Genomic DNA, 20749 nt, shown 5'->3' on the forward strand with positions numbered 1-20749 from the left:
ATACCTGTTCAGTTTCAGTAAAATAAGCTTTCATTATAACCATAAGTATTACTGGAGAAATCTACCATAGATTAGTATATTTATTGCATATACTCACTTTAATCGTGTCCTGAATTTTCTAGGCAGAAAGAGAAATGAATTTGCCATACTAGGTAAGGTGAATGAATATAAAAAATAGGAACTTTCTGATGGTTGATTATAATGTTATTTTCTTGCCCTCTGTGTTTCCTTTTATGCCAAAAAAAAAAAAAGATAGGTGATAATAATACAAAATTAATGACCATAAACAAAAGCAAGGGTAGTAAGAAGTCATACCAATTGTAAGCCCTGCACTGATTTAGAAAAAAGTGGTTATTATTAGAACCAAGGAAGACCTACTATAAATGGCTCATGGAGCATCCTATAAAGTAGTTTCAACATGTTGTCTGTACCATGCAAAATCCAGGAAAATATAACTTTACTTTGCATCTTGAAACACTTTCTGATGGTGAGTTCTGCAGGCACATCACACAGTTTTGTAAAATGTACTTTTCTTTTTATATTTCTATGTTTTTAATCCAGAGCAGGTTATTCTGAATAGTATCTAAAGGACCGAAACATGACAGATTCTTGCACAAGTGTGGATACAGCAGCATTGTGATGTACCAGCCCCATCCTGCAGGAACACAATTTGAACGTCGTGCTCATGCCCAGTGCCCTGCTGACACCCACTGCTGACACCTGAGTCCTCTTGGTAGCGTTTCTCATCCCAGAGATATTTTCTGCCTCCTGATTCCTGCTGCTCTCCAGTTACAAATAAAATAATGTAATAACTTAGATGTGTTTATATAAAACCAGCACATAAGAAGTCCTAACAAACAAAATCAGAAAACCAACCAACCAAAAAAAACCTGCCCCAAAGGCAATGTTTAGGCCAAGTTTATCCTTCATCAAAGTCCAGCAAAACAATGGTTTAGTTTTTGTTTTCTTAAGTTTAAAAATGTTGTAATGTTATATAAATACATCTGGGTTATTGAATTTTTTAATTTGCAATTTGAGATGGGAGAGCAGGAAAGATCAGTACAGAGAAGATTGGTTTATGTATCAATTTTGTTTTAAGACCACAATTTTCCCTTATTTGCACCCAGGGAGAAATATACAAGTGTTTTATTCCCATTTAATGAGAATGACAGGGGTAAATATGTTCCTCAGAAATTGAATTTGTGAAGTGAGAGGTTATTTGGTATCAACAGCTGTCATATCAACAAAGGCAGAAGATAAACAGGCTGTCTTGATGACACATATGCAAAATGTGGATCTAGAAGAGTTAAGTGTCTTTGAGAATGCTTAAAAAATATCCCAAAACCTCAAAAAATAAACACAAAAGGTCAATTAAATCACACACAGATGCTTTTCTAATTTGAAAAGGGCCATGCAGGAATTCCCCCTTATGCTGAAGCCAAGCTCAACATATATTTTATTATTAAATTCTGCTTAACCACATCATGGCATAGGATTATGAGGGAAACTTGCAGAGAATGTATTTGCCCATGTGACTGTATGTAAAGTGCTGCATATAACACGAAGGGACAGCTTCTTCCGAAGAGGGGACTAAGCGAGGGTAGTGAAGATGCAAGGCTGCAACTTGTGCACACCAACCACGTACCAAACTGCAGTTCTCATCAGCCAGATAGAAAACCAGCATGCACATACGGACCAAAAAGCAGGAAAATAAATGTCTCTGGAGGTGCATAAGATCACAGAGCAACTTCCTGCTGCAGCAGAACACCGAATCGTGTTAGTGGGCACAGTGTTTCTGTCACTGCTGCTTGGTTGATTAGCTAGCAAAATCAAACCTCTGAAGCTTGAAAACTCCAGGAGAGCCATCTTCTACTCAGCCTGGTCTTCTTGCTGGAACAACTCAGACATGCTCTCTGGACAGAGATGACAACATGGTTCACCTTTTATAGTTTGAGGTTGCAGACCCTAATTAAAAATGTATTCTGGCTGTGCTCAGAATGGCTTTGACATTTTAGATGTATTATATGAAAGATAAGCATCAGGCCTTGCTATATATTCCCTGGACCTGGCTTTTCAGAGCCAAAGAAAGCCTAAGAGAAGCCTGCAAATAATTCCATGGATTGATGCACTGCAGAGTAATCGGCATAATTTAAAATCCAATATGGCCAATGTCAGTATGGTTTGCAGAGCACACTACTTTAAATTAAAATGAATCCAGCATATTACCACACTAAAGACTCTTAATGGATGTTTATTCATCTTGCATCTACCTTTAAGCGTAGCTATGAAGTTCGAGATTAACCAAGATATGCAAAAGTATTTTATTATTGTTTTCAGTTCTAATGTCTAAGCTGAACATTAGCTGCCTTATTCTATTTGGCCAAAAATCCATTGGTGAAATGGTGAGTGCACATGCCCCATAAAATCAATGCAAAGACAGATGCTGACAGTGCATTTCGCATTCCCCGTTCAACTAAAACTCTAGAAGGTTTAATAGTTACATGGGCAAAGAGACTTTAGTTTGATGATACCAAAGGTTAATGACAGCTGCGGCAACATGAAGCCCAAGGTCAGTTAACACACTGACTGCACAGCCTGTCTGAGAAGTTGAGTAGATATGTAGGCTGCTAACTTGAACTGAACTCTCTAGTTACACCAGATCCAGCAATTCTAAGCCAGCCGTGAGGTGTTTATATGAGGCACGTTGTCTTGAGTGATAGCACTGTAGATAATAGCCATCAGTTTATCATAGTCTGGTAGATAAAAACTCCACAGCCTATTCTGAAAACAGGCCAATATACATTTTAAAGGACTCTTCATGATGCCGTCATGTTCTTTTCACCTTGCTAATTGAAAGCTAAGAAGGAAAAACTAGTAATTCAAAAATTTTAAATTGATCTTTGAGATAAACTATACATATAATTTTTCATCAATGCTCTAATTCTCCTTACCTTAAATATCAATGGTATCAACCAAGGAGCTTGGCAAAATGGAACCAATTCATCTCTGTTAAACAAAGATGAGATCTAAAGATGCCCTCACCTATGCAAGAACAATGCAAACATCATTTAACTGTTATTTAAACCAGATGAAAATCATGAAGGGAATTAATCTGGAAAGAAAAGTATGTGTGATAGGCTAATCTAATCACTGGTGTAACTAGCCTTAACTCTGGTTAAATAGAGATACGCTCTTTTGGGAACTGTCCTCTTGTTCCTGGAATATCTCTGCAAGCATAGAAAGATAAAATCTGACAGCACCTTTTGAATAGCTCTATTTATATTTAAAAAAAAATCTTAAAGAAAAAGAGTCAGAGGCAAACTTCTTCACAGTCCCAGGGATTAGGACATTAAGAAAACGATATTTAAAAAATTACAGATATCTCTACCAAAGGAAAAAAAATAAAGCAAAATTTTCTCTTGTTCATCTTTTTTTTTTTAAAATCTGCTATTTTTACATTTTTTTTGTCCCTGTCTCACACAGAGTATTCAAGTTAGGATAGGTTACTGTATATAAGATAAAACAAAGAAAGCAGGGTGGTGACTTGGGAATAAGACAGCAATGATTGTGTTAACTATATTTCCCAGTCACCTCTGTGGCTGACAGAACTGAAAAGATGGAAAATAAGGCTGAAAACATGGGCTGCAGCAGGATATCAAGGTTCCTCACAGAAGTCCACAGATACGCGGTCCCCTTTGCAAAGGTTTTGATTTGTAGTGAGCACATGTTAATCCATTTAGCATATCTACATTAAAATGATGAAAGAGAAAAGTAGGAACAGGAATAGAAAAGCTAAGAAATGCTAACATATGTTTTCATGTTTGAAATGCAGCCAATGTTTTTCTGTAGTGTAACAGGAAGAGCTGTGCTTTAAATGGGCATAACAATACAGATTTAAGACTTTATCTCAAGCCCATCTCTGAAAATTTCTGGAGAAACTGAAAGGCTTCGTCTTAAAACCTTGGCAGATTAGTAGGGTTTGCCGCATTACATAAGTGCAGCATCCTTGGTCTGTAAGGAAAGTCTGAAAATGGCTCACACAGAAATGGAGCAACCGAGGGATACCGTTTCACATCAAGCCCTCACAAAGGGTCTATGAAATTACCTTAAACTGAGGGTAAAGCAGACTGGTGATCATAGTGATTCTCTCAAAAGATAAAATAGGATGCAGGTAAAAATCATTATACAGATCTAAGAACACATTTCTTAACCAGAATTAGGGTAATACAAGCAAATGTAGCAGTACCTGACTCAACATTCTCTGGAGTTCTCTGAGAGTTCACAAAAAGATATTATTGTGTCCACTCTTTAAATCAGAAAACTGGGAAAAGAAAGTGTATTGTTATTTCCTGTGCTGAGACCACCTTTGAAAACAAAAATGCATACCCAAGTAGATCTTATTGGAACACATCCTCACACACCCAAAAACATTTCAGAGATCACGGTTGCATTTTTCTGTTCTTTATTAGGAGAAAAGTGGAAATTAATTTTTTAAAAGTATAAATAGGATACACAGACTTATATTTACCAGAATATCTACTAGCACAAGGTCTGGAGCTTTTGTATGAGAATACAGAGAAACCCTCTGCTTGACTGGTTTAAAGAAAAGACTGTCTCCTACATAGAATCATAGGATGAATCATAGAACCACAGAATATTTTGGGTTGGAAAGGACCTTTAAACGTCATATAGTCCAACCCCCCTGTCATGGGCAGGGACACCTTTCACTAGATCATGTTGCTCAAAGACCCATCCAATCTGACCTTGGACACTTCCAAGGATGCAGCATCCACAGTTTCTCTGGGAATCCTGTTCCAGTGTCTCACCATCCCTTATAGTAAATAATTTCTTCCTTATATCTAACCTAAATCTACCCTCTTTACATTTAAAACCATTACCTCTTTTACCCTTGTACTATAGGCCCTGGTAAAAAGTCTCTCTCCATCTTTCCTATAAACTCCCGTTAAGTATTGAAACGTCACAATAAGGTCTCCCTGAAGCCTTCTTTTCTCCAGACTAAACCACCCCAGTGTGAGTGCCTTAAGCAATTGTTTTTTTCTGAGGTGGGCCAACTTCTTCTTACTCCTCTTGGTGCTCTCTGAATCTGTGCTCTCCCTCCCCGCTTCTGCTTTCCCCAAGAAAATTTCATTGAAACCAGGTTGTTCCTATTTTTTCTACAGACAACACTGCCATCCACTCACTAGCTCTATTCTTTGCTACACTGCCTACATAGAATTAAAAGTGTTCAGATTTATTTCCTTCTTTACTTAAAAAATATAAATCTGTATACATATTTAGGCTGAATAAAGTTCTGAACTTTCATAAAAGATTCCTAGTATTTGAAAGTATGTAGCCTCAGCTAGCTCTGAAACACATTGTATTAAGATTTCTTTGGTAGCACCTGTGAAAAGCATAGGTGTAACTGAAGACCTCATAAGTAGGCAATGAATAAGAATGAACTGACAGTAAGTTCAAAGAGTCTCAACTACAGGTGATAAAGCACAGAAGATGAAAGCATGAAAGATGGAAGGAGCCTACTATGACTACCTGAATCCTCAGAGTTAGTGGACTAAGAGATAGCAGTAGTCTTTTGGCCTGCAGGCTGAATAAATGTGTTGTGCAGATTCACAAGATACAACAACTATGATATCATGTTGATGATACTTTTATGAAGGTACTTTTTAGATATTGTTTCATTTTCAAGGGATGGAAAGCCAGAGTTGGTATTTTGCTTATTTAAAAGGTGACCTTGCTCCAACAGAAAAAGCAAGAAACAGAACTGATATAAATGTGAAAAATCCCTTGGTTAATTCTTTGTTTTTACAAACATTATATTTCTTCTCCACCTCATCAAAGGTTAAAATCTAGTGGAAGGCGGCTTCCTAATGGCTGAGTGAGTGGCAGCAGCATTTGTAGTATATCAGAGATTTTTCCAAGACACATAAGATATCTTGAGTAGGGTGGAGGTTTCTGATGCCTCTCAATGTGTGAACATCAAGCAATTTTCTCCTTCACTCAGAGCACCTCCTTCCTGCATGTTCATGAGCAGCAACTGACCTCAGTGAGGGTTAATCTATTTGCTCACCAGTTTCCTGAAGCTCTTCCACTGCTTCCACTGTGACAGATTCCCTTAACTTGGCCCCATTCAGACTGACTAGGAAGGGACAGACAGGACGGCAGAAGCTTTGTTTTTGAAGGAAAGCAATTTACAGAGGAAACTTCATGAAGAACAAAAGAGAGGACTTCAGTGTTACATGGTATGCAATAGTGAATAGAAAAGAATACTGCGTGTTTTCAGCCGCACAACAAAAATGTCGTAAACACTAATGGCAATATCGCTTAATGGGCAGGTCCCTAAACACGATTACATTTTGGCAATGCATTGTTCAGGCTGATCCATCTGGGAGTAATATTTCAAGTTGTCCTCTAGGGACTTGGCCTTTTTACAAACATATGACTTTACTTCTTTGACATAATAGAAATTTCTACAGGCACACTGATTACATGGGAAGTAGAGAAAGTTTTCCTAGAAATTAGCCAGAACACAAGGAATGAATTCCCACAGAAACAAAGAACCAGCACAACCTTGCCTCAACACTTTGTATCCTTCCTTAGCGGTGTGAATGCTTCAGGAAATCCCTTCCACAACAGGACACAATACTGGACGTGTTTCTTTGCATATGTGATAAGTGATCAATTCATATCCAAAAGATATTACAATATTGCTGTGGGAAGCACAGCATTAAAAGTGATGCAAAACAGCATCTAGCAAGCAATCAACATGTCCGCTACAAAATAAGAGGTGCTTTGTGTTTGCAAACCCTGTTGCTTACTAGATAAGAGTGTGTGTTATGATCGAAATTTAGAAAAGTCTCTAAACAACCCCTGATTAAGAGTTTCAGTGTATGTTCTACTGTTTCCCTGTTTCAGCCCTTGTAACAGGAAATAGTTTATTAAAAAGAAATAAAACAAACATACATTTAGAATGACTGATCCTGGCTGTAGAGACCAGGAAGGACCCTGAGCATAGTATTGTTATGAAAGATTTTTTTTCTAATGACTTTTGAAGAATATTACACCAGAATTTACTTTTCAACTATTAAAATGGAATAATGAAATCATATTGGTATTAGACAGCTGTACTTTCATGTCATGTAATTTTTGTGCTACAGCTACCTTATCCCTTGTATTACCTGCCAGCTTGCTTTAATGCAGCCTGCTGTAAGAAGTCATGTTTTGAACAGATCACATGTCCATCGTGTTGATTTTGTAGAATTTCTTCCTTGCAATACTCATCTATGACAAGTAGTTAAACTCCTTTAAAATCATATTGAAGCTTAGACCCTATCCACTCCTGCCCACTTGTCATATACCTCTGCGGAGGGCTAAGCATAGCAACACACACCTTGATACGGGCCTCTGCACCTGTGGATAAGAGAGCGCTGTGCTTGCCTTCAGATAGCTGTGCTCTCAAGTCCTTGCCTACTGAGATCCGATCTGAGCTGGCAAGTCTCCCACAGTTTATCCATGCTTCCTATCCATTATCAGAAGTTGCAGATAAAAGTCACCTGTACTAATCTGAGATTAACAGTATCATATAAATGTTCTGCTTCCTTGTCTATTACATTTGTGAAACACACATATAAGCTCATTCAATCCCTGTCAGCCAGAGGCCCATGTTTTTCTAAGAGATGTGTTTGCACGTATAAAAGGACTGGTTGTGCTTGTTTTTTTCTGATGAAAAATAGATAAGGTGGACTATCCCGACCACCCTGCTTTTCATACATCTGCACCAAGGTGAGCAATGAAGGAATGCACAGCTTTCCCCAGTGCAATACTGTTGCTGCTGCTACTCAGCTCGCTGTAAATGGGGCACAAAAATCCTGGGTTCGAGTCCCTCCCACTGGCACAAATCTCAGAAATCATGTGCTTCTCCTCTCTGACCTGTTCCTCACTTACAACTGAGTTTACAGCCATTACCAACATCTAGTAAGTTAGGCATTCTGGGTCAGGAAATTCTCAGAAATAGGCTATTTTATTCTAAAAAAATAATCTAAAACTTCTTGTTGAAAGTTTAACCTCCTTTAGACACATTCAGAAACCCACAACCTAATTACACCTTAACACAATTTTCATGAAGATGGTGCTATTACATCTTATAAAAACAAGACGTTAATCTATTTGTACTTTCCTTTATTTTCTTATATATATTTTCATATTTAATGAATGAAAAGTAAAGATCTGGCTATTATTTGGCATGTGCTTTCCATCCATGACAACAATCACATAAAGTTGGAAAACATAAAGATCTATGTGTATAGTTCAGCAGTACTGAAACCAAAACATTGAAGTCTCACTTATTCTATCTGTTTTATGAGGGAAAATCTTTGATATTCTTCTGAAAATTGATGTAACTAGATACCTCACAGAAACAATTCATTCCTAGATGCAACAAGTCACTATTTAGGTTATTTATATCATGCTATATGAAAAATTCAGAGCCAATGAAAAAAAAAATTTAAAACAGAAAAACTTTGATGCAGAAACATTTGATATATCTGATCACGTTTAACGTAAAAAGTCAGTTTGTGATGATAGAGAATGTATAGACTGTCACTAAAATGAAAATATGTGCTACTACATTTCATCATAAATTTCAAGAAAAAAGATGTTTTCATTCATATTAATTATGTACAATACTATTATTTTTTTAAAAAACATACTGCTTTTATATATAAAACTCTGAGTACAAAGTCCAGCCTTTTTTAACTATTAAGTTAATAGGAGACCAAAAGCAGTCACCTGTTTTTCCATATTTGAATTATCATATGCTTGCTTAAGTCTCACAAAAGTGGAACAACAGAATTCCACTGGTTTTAAACTTGTAGTCATGAAGGCAAATGTAACAAAACAAACAAATGCATACATACATAAATACATAGATAAGGAAAGGAATCCCTTTGGCTTAATCTGCAGGAAACTTTCTAAATCTGATATGTAAGAAGCATATATCCCTACATTTTGGGATTTTTACGCCAGAAACTGAACTGGAAAATCAAAGCTATATTATTATTTATGCCACAAGTATCCTAAATGAAAAAGGACTGGGCAAGAAGAAACCAAGCAAGAATAGTTTGTGTTTTTCTCAAATACCTGACTCACAATCCTCTTGGTTCCGGCACTGAAATAATGGAGTCTCCTCACTACCTCATGGAGATACAGTCAGTTTGTATACAATTATTTAAAGCAATGATTTAGAGGGATTTACAGCCAGAGAAAGTAGCTTTGAGATCTAATCACTAAGGTAGAAAAACCTAAACTTCCTGGAAGCAGAGGCTTAAATTCTGGCAGACTCACCTCATCCTTTCATCTTTCAGAGGTAGATTAAATTCTGTGTAGCTTAGCATATAGGGGTCCTCCACAGGACCTTTAAAAGATGAAGTCCTATCTCCTCTAAGTGTTGTTAAATATAACATCTTTTCTCTCTCTTTATTTCACCTTAGAAATATATCCCAGCAACTTGAAATCATTTTTCTAAAGATATTTTTCTTTTCTAGGCAGCTCCCTACTTTCTTGTCTTGAAAGTTTTGAAGCTTTTTTTTCTTGATTCTCTATTTTAGTATAAGTGATAGACACTCTCCTGTAGAATTGTTCTACTCCACGAGCAGCGTTAGCAGAAATCGGGGCCCAGAAGAATACAGGCATTTCTTCCCAGTTCAAGATTTGCTCTCTTCATTTCTTTAAATTTCCAAAAGCTAATCAGACTCACTGAAACCATTGAAATAAAATTTAAAACTATCTTTAAAAAGAGGAAGAAACCTCAGTAAATATCCCATTAATTATTGACCCTCTCCAACAAATCCCTATATGTACTGAGAAACAGTCTGAGCAAATTAATGACAGTGGTTACTACAGAGCTTGAGCTTAAATTTTTAGAGCTGAAACTGTTGATATATATTACAAGTAGTAATGATTGTACATGTGTGCACTACAGATCTAATTTAAGCATTTAATGACATCTAATGCGTTACACAACGCTATATATTTTTGGTAGCTGCTTGGTACAGTTTGTCCCAAAGGCCTCTTCAGCAATTACAGACAACCAGAAAATTGCTAATAGAACCCTGTTAATGCAAAACATGTTGGCTAGAGAGAAAAAGGGATGTATGGATTGGTAGTCCTTAGATTTATGAGTTTTCCCCAATTAAAAAGAAGGCTAATAAGAAAATGGATTTGTCAGTACCTTAACTCTTTATTAATCCTGTCTGGGTTTTAAGCATATCATCCCAATAGTCCCCAAAAGACAGCTGCATAAAGATAATGGATAATAACAATTAGTCAACCTTAGCTGCTATTTAGAGGAAAAGTAATCACTAGAAATGGATGCAATGTGAAGAAAGTAGAAATGCAGCCTGTCAAAGAGGCACTGGCTTGGGCAAACAAACAACCAGAAACTTAAGAGTCCAAATCCTCTCCCCAAGATGCACTAGGTAATACCTTGCTATACAATGCAACTTATTTTCCGTGGAGAGAGAAATAAAACAATATAGTATATCGTAACCCATCTTCAACTTGATGTTCCCCATATGAAAAAAAGACGACTGACATAAAGCATCTGTTGTTTCTTTCCTCAGGGACCTAGTACACCATGCAATGTCCGCTAATGTTTCAGAAGGGAAGACAACTTTTAAAAATTATTCAGAGTAATGCAGCCTGAAGATCTGGCTCAGTACTTTTGAAGACAGACTTTATATCCATTTAACACAAATGCTGCTGACAAATTGTGTGTCAAAATGTTGCTTCTCAAGTTTTCCAAGTCACTCAAGCTGGTAAATGTCAGCTGATGAGCAGCCCAGAACATGTTTTTCAGCCCACGTGAGCCTCCAGCTGTTCAAAACCCTTTGCACAGTCACATCAGGGCTGTAATAACCTTAGATGAAGTGGTACAGAAGTGGTGCCTAGAGCTCACCTGAAAATCAGAAATCAGGCTGAAAAAGTCCTCTCTTGCAAGCTGTGTTGCCTGCAGCTCTGTCGCCTAGCGATTACGTAGAAAATGGCCAATGATTACACACAAGAGTTTGAGACCCTGGTCATCAGACCCCACAGATGTCACAGAGCAGTGGAAAAATCTGTGAGGCAAATGCTAAAAAGTGAGCACAAAGACAAACTGAAACAAATCTTGAAAATGCTTGGGGAGACTCCTGGTTACAACAGGAAGCAGAGGGCATTTGGGTTACTGAGTCTGAGTCCTTGTCACCATGCCACAGAAAGCTCTGCTCTCGGTTGTACAACTTCTCTGTCGATCTTTCCCAAGTGCTGCAATACCTTGCCTTGGGCATCCCCTGGGCCACAGTTTGACACTGCAAATTTGTTGTGCTGTTGTTGAAAATACTTTTCACTTCACTTTAAGATAAGCATCAAAGCATCAACAACAATTTTTTAAATTAATTAAATGAATCCTTTAATTAATTAGTTTTTAGAAAAGTTTGAAATTGAAGAATCATGGCGAGTCATTCATTTTACACCTAGGACACAATCATTCATAAGCTCTATTCTTTAGTGTCAGTCTGTCAACACAGTCAACCTGTTAATATAAATTAACATAAGGGATGGAATATCTTCCATAGAAAAAAGTAGAGGCACACTATTAATTTCTTCTCTTCTATTAATCACTAGAATAAGTTTTACAAACTCGCCAACAAAGTAATTACAGGTTGCAGCGAATGTGATTCTAACTCTTCTCTCGTGCATACTGTATCAGCGCATGCTAAGTTAGGACCTGCTTAATTTGTTCTGAAACAACGAGCTTCAGTCAAAGTCACCTATTCAAAATCCTCACTGAACAAATAGAGATTTTAAAATGCTTTGACCATCGAGGAATCTTTTTTTTTGTCACATGCAAACAACTGTATTAAGTTAGATTTAATTCAGTACAGGGGCCGATGCTGAGAGTTGCTATACCTTAAGGAATCAGCCCTTGGCACCTTACTTGGTAGGATCAGTGCTGCAATAGTATCCCAATAAAATACAGACATTTTTCAGAAGATATGCACTGGCATGAAAGCATAAGCTTTTAAGTCACCCAGCACCAGGCAAACCAGCAGTGACCATCTTGCTAGAGCTGACTGTGAACCCCTCTAGCTTTCATGCACAAGTGATACACTCTGCCCAAGAACTGAAGATAAAGCTCAGTTTTATAACTGCATATTCTTCTGATGTCTAAAATGGAAAAAGGTTGAAAAATCCCAGGGAAAAAGTAGAAATGTGGCTTCTTTGTTTGGACCATTTCTTTTCCTCCTACATTCTCTGCTCCAAAGCAACACTGATTACTAACGGCAGCTGGACTGACACATCCACTATGATATCTTTTATTATTTGTATTTTGACAGTAGCCACCAACACATCAGACACAAAACATTCCCCAGAAAACTCATAGGCTAAATAAGAAAATGAGAAAGAGATGGCTAACATCTATATAAACGCAGTATGTTTTACGTTACGTATTCATGTTAAAAACATTTTTATATGTTTAAGTAACTTAACACATCCTGAAGTATACCTGACTTTAGTACTGCAATCTTTCATTTTCACTTGCTCACCACAGTGTTCAAAATAATACTAAAAAGGAGTATGATTTTGAGGGGATATTTCCAGACAGTGCTATAGCATCATGAAAGGCACAAATGTGAGATGAGATTGTAGTTCAGGGCAATGTAACTACAAAAACAGACCAGGCAAGGTGTTACCATATGTACAGAAGGTTGAAAATATTTTGTAATGAAACTTTTGGACATTTTGGAATGAAATGATTTTCCTTTCCACATCAACTGTCCATTTGAAAGCTGATTTTACTTATAAATTACTTGAAACAACAGATTCGGTGGACTTGCAACTATGTTCTCCTGTGACTTGTATTCTGAATAGAACACGTGAATCTAGTGCCTTGCTGTCATTCAGAGCATGGCTGGGTGGCAACTCTGTGCATATGAAGACAGAGTGCATGATACAGTGCACAACTAGTCAAATGGACAAATTTGCAAATTCAGAACAAAGCCTCATTTTAAAGTCTTGCATTTCCTCATTAAAGGAAACTCCAGTTACCTCACAGCTTTAGCTATGCACTCTATGACAGCTACATATAGACATTTCAGCAAAATCCCAAGATTATATCACTATGATAATGACTAAAAGTTCCTCCTTAAGTCCTTGTGCATGAGGGATTACAAGGAGAATGTGACCATCACCTCATGTACTGTGGGTCTGGAGAGGAGGAGGCAACATGAGGGGGACATGGCTGCAGCGAGAGCCGGTGAAGGGGACGGAAGGACTGCTGCCCTCCCACCCATCTCTCCAGTGTTTGCTACCAACTTGAATTTCTCCAAGGGCTTTTGTTTCTTTGTTATGATCAAGCAGTGAGCCCTGAGAGTAGGACCTAAACTACCTTAGCATGCTGAGTCTTAGTTGGCAATACAAGCATACATTTACCTACAGGAAGATGGACTTCCATTGCACAACACTTTCAGATTTTTAATGAGGAACTACCTTTTTATTCAGCCTACCACAAACCATCCCAGCCAGAGAGCAAAACAAAATATGTGGTGATATATGCATATACATTTATTAAAATAATAAAATTATTTTCTATTAACTTTAAAGTTGGTGGAAAGGGATAGGAAACAAGAAAGGAAAAAAAATAATTAATCATGGTGTAATTTAATTGCATAATGAAAAATATTTTTTTAATAAATTTCATAAAATCATAGAATACTTTGGGTTGGAAGGGACCTTTAAAGGTCATCTAGTCCAAGCCCCCTGCAACCAGCAGGGACATCTTCAACTAGATCAGGTTGCTCAGAGCCCCATCCAACCCGACCTTGAATGTTTCCAGGAATGGGGCATCTACCACCTCTCTGGGCAACCTGTTCCAATGCCTCACCACCCTCGTAGTAAAAACTGTCTTCCTTATATCCAGTCTAGATCTACCCTCTTTCAGTTTAAAACCATTACCCCTTGTCCTATCACAACAGGCCCTGCTAAAAAGTTTGTCCCCATCTTTCTTATAGGCCCCCTTTAAGTACTGAAAGGCCATAACAATGTCTCCCTGGAGCCTTCTCTTCTCCAGGCTGAACAACCCCAACTCTCTCAGCCTTTCCTCACAGGGGAGGTGTTCCAGCCCTCTGATCATTTTTGTGGCCCTCCTCTGGACCTGCTCCAACAGATCCCTGTCTTTCCTGAGCTGAGGACCCCAGAGCTGGACGCAGCACTGCAGGTGGGGTCTCACCAGAGCAGAGTAGAGGGGCAGAATCACCTCCCTCGACCTGCTGGCCATGCTGCTTTTGATGCAGCCCAGGATACGGTTGGCTTTCTGGGCTGTGAGCGCACATTGCCGGCTCATGTCCAGCTTTTCATCCACCAGGACCCCGAATTTGGAGAAAGTTATACAGAAAAACTCAGATCAATTCCTACTTGCCACAGTACAGTAAATTTGGTATTTCATTACAGAGTTCATTACCTCTATTATTTAATCACATGGCGACCGTTTATAGTAGGGAAAAAAGCTACTTTTAAAACACAGACAAATAATACTGGAGGGAAAAAAAAAGGATCTTACAAAGCAGAAAGGAAAAAAAAATGTTTCCTAAGGTTATACAATGAAACTGTAAACTTATTTAAGCCTTAATGAAAATCTTAGAAAATATACTGAAGAAGTAATTTCTTTAGACTTTTGTGACTAAGTCTTCTTACTTCTTTCATAAAACTTTTAGGTTCTGAGTCAATAGAAAATATGTCTAAGCTTTGGTATTTTGTACTACCTTTTTCCCCCTCAAGGTTTACTCAGTCTAACATGAAACTGTCAGGTCAACAAAGTTTTTGTTCAATCCGGCATTAGTTTTAATTACTATTGCCTTTCGAAAGTGCTCTTTAAAACAAAAGCAAACATTTTATAAATTAGGGGAAAATTTGTGCATGGTTTCTTTCTTTTTTATATTTCAATATTGTTAATATTTAGCTGTAAAGATTTTTTTTCACATGGAAAAAATATTTTTAATCATGTGAAATTAATTTATATGAAACGCAAAGCTTGTTTTAGACCTTAAATGGGGATTATTTTGAAGTTAGTGACTGGTTTCAAGCTGCCTCTAAAGTGGGAATAGGCATTGCATATGGGACTGGCCTGCTTCTGTCATATAACCTGTTTCAGCTTCTGTAAGCTTATATGTGCTGAGACTACTTCTACAGACACCCATATTGCAAAGCTGTCAATATTAGAGGAGCTCGGCACTGCAGATTTACTGCCTTCCATGCTGTTAAGAACGATAACCTGATTTAGTTCAGCCTGCATGGTCTCTTGTCATGGGGTGAAAAAGGAAGGTGGAATAAATCACTCCTACAATTAGATAGTTCACTGAGGTTTTCCAATATTTTCCTAGTCACCCTCTTCTGGAAGTTATATTATTTTCATATGACTTAAAGTGGAATATCCTATCAGGTTCCCATATGAAACTGAATAGGCATAAATTTATTGCAAGAAAAGAAAGGAAACTATATGTATGCCAGCAAATCACATGCACACACATGCACAAACATGCATGACCTTAAATCTGTAGATACACAAAATACACACAGGCATATACGCATGTACAGCATCTCCTCTCCGCCTCCATGTTACATTTATAAAGTAGGGAGACTAATGGATTCTCTTGCTTGTGTTGCAGCCCCTGCTCAACAGTTACCCCTGCATGGACCCTGGGAGAAGCAAGGTGCGTGGTTTGGATGAGCAGACTCTAAAATATTCCAACAGAAGAAAGCCACACAGTCCGTGGTTTCAATACAAAACTTCAGGCTGGTTGAGAGCCTCAGTTCCAGTATGAGTTTGATGAAGGTGAATATGCGCGACACAGCAATGGTAATCTTCTGTCACGCACTGATGCTCAGAGGGTTAGTCACCAGGAATGAAGCAGTGTGAAATGAAGGAAGGTAGGCAAGTAAAACTATAGTGATCTACTGAACAGAAGGGCTTGGAACACAAAATGGAAAGAATGACTCCTGTTATAATGACAATACTTTTAATTATATATATTCAATGAAAAATAAACTATTAGAGAGAGAGAGTAAAATACTTCCAATTAATTGAAGTAATGTAATGTTCAAACTTAAATGAAGTATTTTTCCCTTGAGGGTTTTACTGTACTATTTTATTTAGCTTAATGTAATTTAAATTATAAACAGAATGGTTTTGTAAGCCCCCAGAGAAATGTATTTTATTTATAATGTATTTCCTTTGAAGTGGTTATGGAAATCATGCTCTTCCTGAAGGCTGTGTCTCACATACCACCTACTGCTGCAAACTAGTCAGTCCTCACAAGTTAAACATGATCAGTCTGGTGAAATATGTGACAAGAAAACCCAAGATTTTTTTAAAATGCCAGAGGAAATAGAAATTTCTAATTCCAAAAAACTAATAGTCTTCCCTCCAAAAAAAAGGTATTGAAAGATCTTTGTTGATAAAAGTTATGTTTTTTTCAGAGGGAATGGAACTCAGCCATAATCACTCCACTTGAGTTTTTAAGGCATGTAATAAAAGAAGAATTGTTTACACTATACCCTCGAGGGGGTTTCAGCTGAGAGTAATCATATTTTGTATACTTAAATTTAAATATGTAAATATTTCCATCTTTCATTTAAATCACAAATCCTTAAAAAAAATAATTCTGGTATAAAAAGTGCACTTTCTTTCAGGATGCAAATTACAAATGACCAGTTTGTGTCACTGTTTTTCCTCCAAGTAATTAAAATAATCTGTTTAGGAATAAATAAGCAAATATGAATGAATAAATTGAACCCCAGTCTATGTGCTCTCCTCACTATCAATAGGTACTGCATGGACTCAGTTAAATAACTAGAGACAAAGAGGAATTTGTCTCTAGAAAATTAATTTTGGTCATTAATCATCTATTTAAAGCGTAATAGTACCCTGTCCTCATGGATGAACCATTAACTCAGCACACCAGCCGTAGGTATACAATGGTCTAAGCTGTGATGCTTCTCCTGAAATAATGTCAAGCCAAGTCACTTCAAAGGGACTAAGCAAGTAAGCACCGTAAGATTTGGCTGATTGTGCAACTGCTTACAGCATGAACTCATGACAGCTGTAGTCACAAATTACATATGCTTTGAATTGGTTATTCTTTTTGTCAAAGCTACTCTTCTGCTTTAACCTACTGCCAAAAACCTATAAATAAGTAAATAGATAAATAAATAAAAATACAAGTTCTCATTAGCTTTGGATTAAGAGCTTGAATAATTTTTCAAGGGACAATGTATAGGAGCAAGTATTTCTGTGTCACTACTCTATAAAAGACACATCAATGCTCTGGACTTAAAACTTCTGGTCGACTTAGTAGATTTTATCAATATCACAACGTTTCAGGTAGATATATAAATGTAGAAAGAATATCACATTTATGACTATATGTAACAAATAATAATGAATTTTAACACATAAACTTTTTTAAAAGAAAAATCAACATGAATATACTGCTGTGCAAACCTTCTAAGAAAACACATTTCCTCTGGCTCTTTTTAGATCAGACATTATCTAGCTCACAACTGAAAGTTACACCAATTGTGTTAGAATTTGCACTTTGTATTAGAATGCCAACCCGTACCACAACCTTTGCAGACATCTATACTTTGCTAAAAGCTACTAAAGCACAAGCATTACTTGTGTTAAATGACAAATGCATGTCATAGTGGCCATTACCCTTGCACTTGAGACAAGATTTTAAGAATCTGACAGCCCAAACAGCCGAGCTAATGTACCTTTGCTAAGCAAAATGATGCTGCTCTTCTCGACTAATGTAATGTGTTCAGATGAACTGACAAATTCTGTTTAATGCGCTGCCCGCTTGTGGGTAGTAAAGCACATTATTTTATTATTTCTTTATACATATAATCCCTTAAGAGGTAGCATAACGTTGTAGCGTAAATCTAAAGCAATCCATCAGATTTATTTGCAGGAATGGCTTTGTTGTTGTTAATTTAGTATCGGAAAAAAAAATATTAATTTCTGGCTTTCTGAAAACTTTGTTACTACATTTCTTGCAGACAGATTATAAGGTTTGATGTTTTAACCCTTTATTTTTTGCTCACTGTTTCCCCACTGTCACATCAGAGCCTAAGTGACAAACAATATGTGGTTTTACAGGGAGAGGGATGTGGACTGTAACAACATTTGCAGAAGTCAATTACATGAATTCCAGTATTTCCTTTGTTACTTTCCTTTTACACTAAAACTGAATACAGTTTAATTACTATTCCTTTGGGGTACTCTGAATTTTGGCATCAATTAAAAAATTTCCCGCCAAGGAATAGTTGTGCCACTGATACCTACAGAAAAAGGCATTCTCCTCATACCTGATACCCTCTCCAGCATAATAAATGTCTTTTGGGATTGTTTTCCTGCCCATCAGTTACAGCTATGGGAAGATTTTGGATACTCACAGCAGGAAACGTGAATCTCTTCTCCAATCTAGAGCTAGCAACCCACTTATGAATTGTGATAATTTGAATTTAACTAGTAAACCAGAAAATTTATGTGGTTTTAGTATTTTATTCATAGAAAATCTGTCATCTGCTAAAAAAAAAAAAAAAAAAAAAAAAAGGCACAACATTACAACATTTCACCTTACACAAAATACCTGAAAAAACATCGAAGTAAAGCTCGAATATGGTCAACACAACATGAAAGGCAAATCCAACTGTAACTGAATATGGCCAGCTGAGTAACAATGTGCAAGATACCATATCCTAATTTCAGGATATGAAAGCAGGGGTAAGCATTGTTTCAGGATTCATCTGAGACACCTGTTGTTAGTATTGAAGCCATAAAGATTCAGCTGGTATGCTATGAAAATGCTTTCCTGGGGTGACTTGGTTAGAAGCATTCTCCAGACAAAAATGAGTGACTGAAATCTCAAGACACTCCAGAAATAATCACAATAAACTGTCAGTGCCACAGTCCCTAAAGCAAGTGTGTGAGGAGAGCTGTTTTCTGTGTAAGGAGAGTGTGCCAGCATGTGTAAATACAGGCCATCTAAACCACTGCTACATATCCATGTTTACAGTTCATTTCCACAAAATCAGAAATGCAAATCAAGGTGGAAGTTTTACAGAAATGTGTAAGGAATGTAAAAGAAATACCAACTATAACATAGACATAAATGCTACAGCCTACCAATTCATGTAAATTATTTTAAATGCCACTGCAACTGAGACATAAAACAGCATAACATACAAGGGAGAAAGCAGTCAAGTGATAATGAATGCTGGCAATTTAATCAGAACAATTTAGTTCTTTGCCTAGGTTTACTCTTGCAGAGGGAAATGACTTGTTGAAACTAAACCCAGCAAGCATACCGAAACCAGAAGGGAGAACACACTTTTCAAGAAACTGAATTTAACTTGTTGGATTCTCACCTCTACTATAGCAAGACTGAATTATTCTGCAGGGGAATCCTGGAGGTGGAATATCAGCTACCTTTTTTATTTTGTCTGAAACTCATAGAAAACTTGAAGGTTTGTGCAGAAGTTCAAGATGATCAACAGGAATAACCTGAAGGTATCTTTCTCCTGATTACCAATACCATGATACTGCTCTACTCATTCTTAAGACAAGCATAGAGGTTCATTCATGTAAACCTGTTCAGCCTAGCTCTTACCCTGGCTAGCTCTTATTCTGCTAGCCGTGCAGTTGTAATAACAAGAAGCTCAAGGTTTGCCAACTGCTTGAGAATTTATTTAATTTCTCTGCCGGGTTTTGTGCCTAAGCTGAAATTTGCACCACTGCAGCTGCTATTAAAGTTAGCTCAGGTACGCCTACAGGAATGACAGGCATCACAGTGTTCCCAGCACCCACAACTTAAAATAGATGTGGCAAGGAGACCAAATGCATTGTGACATATGATGGTCTACAGTTGTGTGTCTGTTGATGATAAAACACATTGCAAAGTTGGAGGGCCTTAATATATGATTTTGTAGTCCATAAATCCCAAGAGACCCTGACTGCGCAAAGTGAGCACTGTTGCCAAAAATCAGCTGTTTCCCGATACGTTGAATACTTGGAAGGATATAATGTGAACATATATGTTTCTTTGAATTTTACCTACATGGTCCAGTGAGGAACATCAAAGCGGCTAGTTGGATCAGGCACTGTGTAGTTCTGTGAACTCCTCTTTTGGAAGCAAAACTGGTAGCGTGTCAGCATGTAGGCTGTGAACAAAACAAAAGACAGAAGACGAATTATTAAAATACATTACGGACACATGGAGGAGACACAGACATATAAGCCAAAAGGCCTCCTTTGGAGCAAGAGAAGACAAAAACTGTTAATACTTTCTATTGCTGAACAATATCTTCTTTTTTTTTCTTTTATTCTCTTTTTTTTCCTTTTTTTTTTTTTTTTTTTTTTTTTTTTTAAATCTTAGAGACCTAGCTGAAAATATAACAAATAACAACTCAAGCATGCATGAATCACACAGATCTGGAGTAGTGGTAATAAAATGGTACTGACAAGCCTTTGGGCTGCTCATACCAACCCCCAAAGGGCTAGGTACGATCACAGTATTTTCAGATGATTTTTCAAACCCAGTGACCAAGTTGGAATGAGGATAACAGTTTCTCTAAGACATCACAAAGAAGTCTGCAGCTGAATCAGCAAGGGAGGTTGGCTGGCTTCTGCCTGGAAATT

At 37.2% G+C, this 20749-nt stretch overlaps 1 protein-coding gene across 1 annotated transcript in view; it reads right to left on the reverse strand.

Moving 5' to 3' along the window:
* CHRM3 (cholinergic receptor muscarinic 3) overlaps positions 1-20749 on the reverse strand; it is a gene marked incomplete at both ends in the record, with an annotated part of 197041 nt that overhangs the window by 107081 nt on the left and 69211 nt on the right. The window contains 2 exon segments of the mRNA XM_082305801.1: positions 20165-20214; positions 20217-20271. Coding sequence (XP_082161927.1) covers positions 20165-20214; positions 20217-20271 — 105 coding nt within the window.

Source organism: Platalea leucorodia (assembly GCF_965183815.1).
Source record: "Platalea leucorodia genome assembly, chromosome: 3".
In the NCBI taxonomy this organism is placed as follows: domain Eukaryota; kingdom Metazoa; phylum Chordata; class Aves; order Pelecaniformes; family Threskiornithidae; genus Platalea; species Platalea leucorodia.